Source organism: Magnolia sinica, chromosome 3, assembly GCF_029962835.1.
Source record: "Magnolia sinica isolate HGM2019 chromosome 3, MsV1, whole genome shotgun sequence".
In the NCBI taxonomy this organism is placed as follows: domain Eukaryota; kingdom Viridiplantae; phylum Streptophyta; class Magnoliopsida; order Magnoliales; family Magnoliaceae; genus Magnolia; species Magnolia sinica.
The window spans coordinates 119,270,825-119,277,206 of NC_080575.1; the positions used below are offsets into that span (position 1 = coordinate 119,270,825).

Below are 6,382 nucleotides of genomic sequence, written 5' to 3' on the forward strand. Positions count from 1 at the left end.
CCAAAGACAGGAAGATGCTCCGGAAAGATAGTTATTGTCAAGCCAATTGACCCAAATTCAAATACCCACAGTTAGATTCAGCCACCTATTCAATATTTCAATTAAAAAAAAGTGGATAATGAATATAGGAGAGGAATTATATGATGTGTATCCCGCATCTCTTAGAACCATGCCCGAGTTCTATGTTTTGGTGAGTACAGGGGCTTGCGGTTAGGTAATCAAACCAATGGTTTGTTGAGGCTCGAAAGTATCCTTGCGGTGATTGCAATTGAAAATTCATGAGATAAATATATAAATCCTCCCAAACCAATACCAATGTAAAAAGCTCCACCTCCCAAGATAATCTAAATATCACAAAAGACAATGAGGAAAAGAAAAAGATGTGTTAACGGAGAAGAAAAATGTGCTTAAGGTAGGTGACCATAACATTGTACATCTATGCAAGGAGAGATTTTCGCCCGGGACCTATAATAAGTTGAAGAATAACAAATTTTGATTGATACCAATCCTCCAAAATGTCAATAACAATGCTTATATTATTGATCTTTCAGATGACATGAAGATTTCACTTACTTTCAACATTGCGGGCTTAGCCGGGTATATATCATAACCGAAGCTAGACAAGAACTTGAGGTCAAGTAGAGCGGGTAGCAAATACTTTCATGGCAAGATGGACCAGAGAAGGCCCGATCGAATGTGGAAATGATCTCGACCGTCAAGACCTTAAAATAGTTATAACTCACAAACCGGGATAAGTTTTTTGACATATATGATATGATTTTGGGGAAGGAAAAAACTACTTTAACCAAACAACCTGCTATGTCGGCTTGCCTAGGCTAATAACATGATTAGGCTAAATTGGACGTTTACTATTTTTGGCCAAAACCCATGAAGTCTATTAGGAATGGATACGGTCTATAAATAGTAAGTTTGATATTCATGGTAAGTCACGTTTTCAGGATGTTTGAGTGAGTTTGAAACCTCTCATATTATTTTAAGGGTAATAGGCTATGTTGATCGACCTCATCACGTCTCTCACTACATGAAATTGGGTGGCTGATATCGAATCCCCCACTGCATGAGACTGGGTGGCTGATATCGAATGGTATCATCTCCCAGTCTGTTTGATTTTCTGGCGTCCTGAGATTGACGGCCTTGATTGGTTCACATGAGCGCCCCTATTGCAGTTGCTTGGAAGTTTGCCCTACCATCAAATTTTCAGTTCAGATGGGGTCCATCAAGTAAAAGCGACTAGTTGGGGAAACCGGATTGCTTACTGAGTTACTCAGTACGATCTGATTATGCATGGCCCAGCCCAATCCTAGCCACTTTCTTTTGGGCAAGATCTAGCTGTTCATTAAGTAATGCCCAATCATGCAAAACATTAATAAAAATGCCCTTCCAACCTTAAATGTACCGGGATGGGTCCGGCTCAGGTTGGGATTACAGGATCTTAGACACATCCTGAGCCCGGCCCAATTAATGAACGGGCTTGAATTCAGCTGAAGCCCCGAGGGCCAGTGTTGCCCATTGATAGCCCTAACTACGTCCTACAAGATACAGATCCCAATTATCTTTGCCATTCGTATGGAGGCGGGACACCTGATTCCGGTCGATACAGATCGGGCGTTATTCTCTGAAGCCCGGGCTCTTCTCGCCTCTTCGTCAGCAACACCCATTGCTAGAAAGAAGGGAGATGTCTCACAAGTCGCCCCAAAAAGGGCGCTGGTCTCGTCCGCAAAATCCTTGCGAAGAACAGCCCGGAGCCTCTCTCCTACGTCTCGACAATTCACGGCTGGAAGCTTGTTGTCGGCTTCAATGGCTGTCACGGCATCTGCTACCAGTCATTCTTTCTCCATCTCCTCTCTGCCGTTGGCGAAAGCAGCTCTTCCAACAGCCAAAAATTAGATTCCGGCACCAATCCAGCTTCCCCCGGCATCCCGACCCAGGCCGGATCAAATCCTCGCTATGAGAAGGGATTCCAGGTATCGTTTCTACCCCGATCGTTGGAGAAGACTGTTTTGTGCTTCAAACATTTGTGTCTGGTACTAGAAAATGCAGGGGAGATGGGCTCAGTCGCTGGGCCTGTTTCGGCAGAAGATTTGGGCCTTCTTCAGGATGCCTTAGGCCCTCTCTAACTCTATCACTCGGTTTCTGAGATAAATTGTACTATTAATATGACCCACGTAGCCCATCATCTTCGGGCCAATCCTGCAATAGCTGCAATGGAGCCCGAGTCTGCAGTTTTGGACCCAAGCTTTGCTGCTCCCCAGGAACCCGTTCCATCATTGCTGGGCCGTCAGAGCGGCCCAACTGGAAAGCAATAGCCAACGTGTAGACGTGGGCCCCTCCTCTGCTACCGGCCAATCCGCCCAAGTTAATAATGTGGACCACAAGTTATAGTGTCACTTGTAACTTATTAAGAGCATGTAACAGCCAACTCTTTCAAAAGGTTGCCCCACCATAGGGATCACCCACGCATAAGTCATCCCCTTCCGCTCCACAGTCAGCCCACAACATAGAAAACAGTGGCTGGCCATTGATAAATCGCAGCTGACAAGTTTAGGTAAGGTAATGATGCAATTTTATTTTATTTTTGTTTTGTTTGTTTGTTCGTTTGTTTTTTCACAGGGTGAGCTTAATCATCTCCATACCGGCCATTTGTTTTTACAGCTTATTTTAAGACATGAAACAGACACAAATTTCAAGCGGACCATATCACAAGAAGCGGTGGCCACTGAATGCCTACCATTGACAGCTTTCTAGCATCCAATCGGCTGATAAGGCCACAGAGACCAAGATGGAAGGAAAAATAAAAAAATCTTCTTGATCCAAAACTTTTGTGGCCCAAAAAAGGATTTTAATGGCCAATAACTCCTGTTTCCTGTGAGGTCATATAGACGAGAATGAAGGGAAAGCATAAATACCAGCTTGATCGAACTTTTGTGCCCAGTTTTTAACGGTAAGCTTCCAATTCTAGATGTGGTCTACTTGATCCTTCAATCTTTCTCTTTTTTGGGCTCATGCCTTAAAATGATCTGTCAAACTATTATACATCATGGTGGCCCACAGAGCCCCTTACAAGACCGTCCGTCTCTAGCTAGGTCCGCAGTGTGTTCAACTGTCGTAATTTCTTATACGTATTCTGCGTTGCCACGTGGGAGAGGCGGGTGCCATAAAAGAAAACTTAGAACCCTGTTGTTGCAGAAGAAAACAGTGAGTGTGAGTCATGGTTCCCTGCATCTTCTTCTTCGCAATTCTCAGCTTTCCTTCCTGTCTTTTCTCTACTGTCACGACGTACGTAGAACCTAGTTGGAGCGATCATACATGGTCGAACAACAATTCGATAATCGACACCATCGACTATGGAGACGGCTCCTTTGTGAGGTTAATCTTTAAGGCGAACAGCTCCGATCCGGACGTACCAGTCTTCGCGTGCGGATTTATCTGCACTGGCACCTGTGATTCCTATTTCCTTGCAATCGTTTTTCTCAGAGCATTCAATGCCAGCGCAACCGATCCTCAAGAAGGCTTTCCAGGCCTTGTTTGGTTAGCCAACAGAGATAACCCCATAAGAGAGAATGGGACGTTGACTCTGACCTCCGATGGAGATCTGGTACTGCGAGATTCTGATGGCACCAAAGTCTGGTCTACTGACACGTCCGGTAAGTCCGTTGTCGGCATTGTCCTTCAAGAAAATGGAAATCTTCAGCTTTACAGTATCAACTACAGGGTTTGGGAGTCGTTTGATCATCCGACCGACACATTACTCCCAGGTCAGAAGTTATATGAGGGCCGTCGGCTTATTGCCAGCTCCTCAGCTAAGAATTGCAGCAGCGGGCAGTACTACGCTGAGATGACTTCAGCTGGTTTTGCTGCGTTTGTCGAAGCAGATCCACCATTGAAGTATGTTCAGTTGATGCCGGATCCAAATCTTCATAGAGGACTGAATCGAAGAATGGTGGCTTTGCACTGGAACATATCAAACAATACAATTCCGAGAGATTCCTTCTTCCTGTGTTCTCTCTATGAATGCAAGGATTTACCTTATCCTGGAAGCAGACCAACAACCTATGCGGCACTCTATGGCAAAAACCTTGTCCTTACCATTGGAGAAACCAACTATAGTTATCAGGTATCCCCCGACTCCACAGTTGGATCCTATCAGTACCTGAGGCTGGGTTTCGATGGGCATCTGAGGACTTACCAGTGGCGAAAAAATGATATTTTGAGAGGGGTTTATGATTTCGTAGTTCAACGTTTGGATGATTGCCAGTATCCTCACGATTGTGGCGATTATGGAGTTTGCAGCAGAGGCGTCAAATGTAGTTGTCCGAAGGCATTGGATGGGTTGGACTACTTCAAGCGAAACAGAGGAACATTGCCAAGCCAGGGATGCTCTGAAATCACTCCTTTGTCTTGCCAGAGTCCATTAGATTATCACCGTCTTGTGAATTTTGGAAACCTTTCCTACTTCAACTTCATTGATTCAGGTGCTGCCGTTCCGAAATTGAAAGATCTGGAAGGATGCAAGCAGGCATGTTTGAAAAACTGCACTTGCAAAGCTGCTTTCTTTAATTATGGCAGCAACACTTCCGATGGATACTGCTATTTGCTGACCAAGATCCTGTCGATACGAGCAGACCCAATACCAGGTACTAACATTTCCAAGTCATCTGCATTCGTCAAGATTCAACTCCCAATACCAGGCACCAACAGTGCGTCCAGAAACAAAGTCCATTTAGCTGCAATAATCTCAGGGTCTGTAGCATTGCTAGTTGTTTTTATTCTATTTGCTATGTGCATTGTGATTTCAAGGAAGAAGAAGAAAGAGAGGGAGGATGAAGGGGAATATTTCAAACAAGTACTGGGAATGCCCGGGAGATTCTCTTATGAGGACCTGCGCATTGCAACAGATGATTTCAGGGAAAAGCTTGGAGAAGGAGGATTTGGATCTGTGTTTAAAGGAGTTCTCGAAGATGGCACCAAAATTGCAGTGAAACAATTGGAAAAAACAGGGCAAGGAATGAAGGAGTTCTTGGCAGAGGTCGAAACGATAGGCAACATCCACCATTTCAATCTCGTGCGGTTGATTGGCTTTTGTGCAGACAGATCTCACCGACTTCTAGTTTATGAGTACATGATCAACCGATCTTTGGATCACTGGATATTCAATGGAAATAAGAATCAGGTTCTAGATTGGCAAACCCGAAAGAAGATTATACTGGATGTAGCAAAAGGGCTGGCTTATCTTCACGAAGATTGTCATCAAAGAATCGTTCATTTGGATATCAAGCCTCAGAACATTCTCTTGGATGACAACTTCAACGCCAAAGTTTCAGATTTTGGGTTATCGAAGATGATAGATAGAGACCAAAGCCAAGTACAGACGACAATGAGAGGAACTCCAGGGTATCTTGCTCCGGAATGGCGACAGCTTAGAATTACGTTGAAGGTAGACATCTATAGTTTTGGGATCGTTGTTCTTGAGATTGTTTGTGGAAGGAAGAACTTGGATCACTCTTGTTCAGAACCAAGCATGCATCTGCTTAGGTTGTTGCAGGAGAAGGCCGAGGAGAACCATCTGATTGACATCATCGATGGGTCAAGTGCTGATATGGAATTGCATAGAGAAGAAGCCATGAAAATGATTAAGCTGGCAGCATGGTGCTTGCAGGATGATCATACAAGAAGGCCTCTGATGTCTATGGTGGTGAAGGTCCTAGAGGGAGCAATGGAAGTAGAGCCAGAGATCAGTTATAGATTTTGCAATGCCATGGCATGCAATCCTACTACTAGGGCTGATTTTCACGTCTTCTCGGATCCACCACAGGCGTCAGTGCTCTCAGGGCCTAGATAATGGAAGCTTATGGTTGTGTAAGGTTATGAACATTGGCAGGTCCAGGTACATGTTTGATTCCCTTCTGTTGGTGTTTGTTGTAAACCAAGGGTTCAAGTATTTGTTCTTTTAACTACTAATGTACCTTTGGAATTATGTATTGCAATTTGCTTTCAAGCTACTTTTAGATTTTCTTTTTAAACCAGACCAATCAATTTGGTTTAATGAATTATTATATTGTTCCTGTGTTTGGATGCAAAGTAGATTGAATTGCCATCATTCTGTTTAATCAAGAGGAAATCGAGAAATTGATGAAATTTCCTGGTATTTATAGTGAGGAGTAGTACCTCAAATTTCAGTTGCATTTCTTTCTAATCCAATCCAACCCGTTTACAATGAGATCTTGCACGCCTGCCACATTGAAGAGAGAGCGGAGTTGGATAGCTAAAATTGAGAATCATGTTCAATAGATGTCCTTGGTCTGGGATTATATTCTTGAAATTTCTGTGGAAATAAGAACTTCGATCGCTCTTGGTGAGAATC

At 43.8% G+C, this 6,382-nt stretch overlaps 1 protein-coding gene across 1 annotated transcript; it reads left to right on the plus strand.

Moving 5' to 3' along the window:
* The first annotated feature begins 2,991 nt into the window (after positions 1–2,991).
* On the plus strand, positions 2,992–6,020 carry LOC131240964 (G-type lectin S-receptor-like serine/threonine-protein kinase SD2-5). Its single transcript, XM_058239535.1, has one exon. The coding sequence runs from the start codon at positions 3,230–3,232 to the stop codon at positions 5,858–5,860; it is 2,631 nt and encodes an 876-aa protein (XP_058095518.1). The 5' UTR covers positions 2,992–3,229; the 3' UTR covers positions 5,861–6,020.
* The last annotated feature ends 362 nt before the right edge of the window (positions 6,021–6,382 follow it).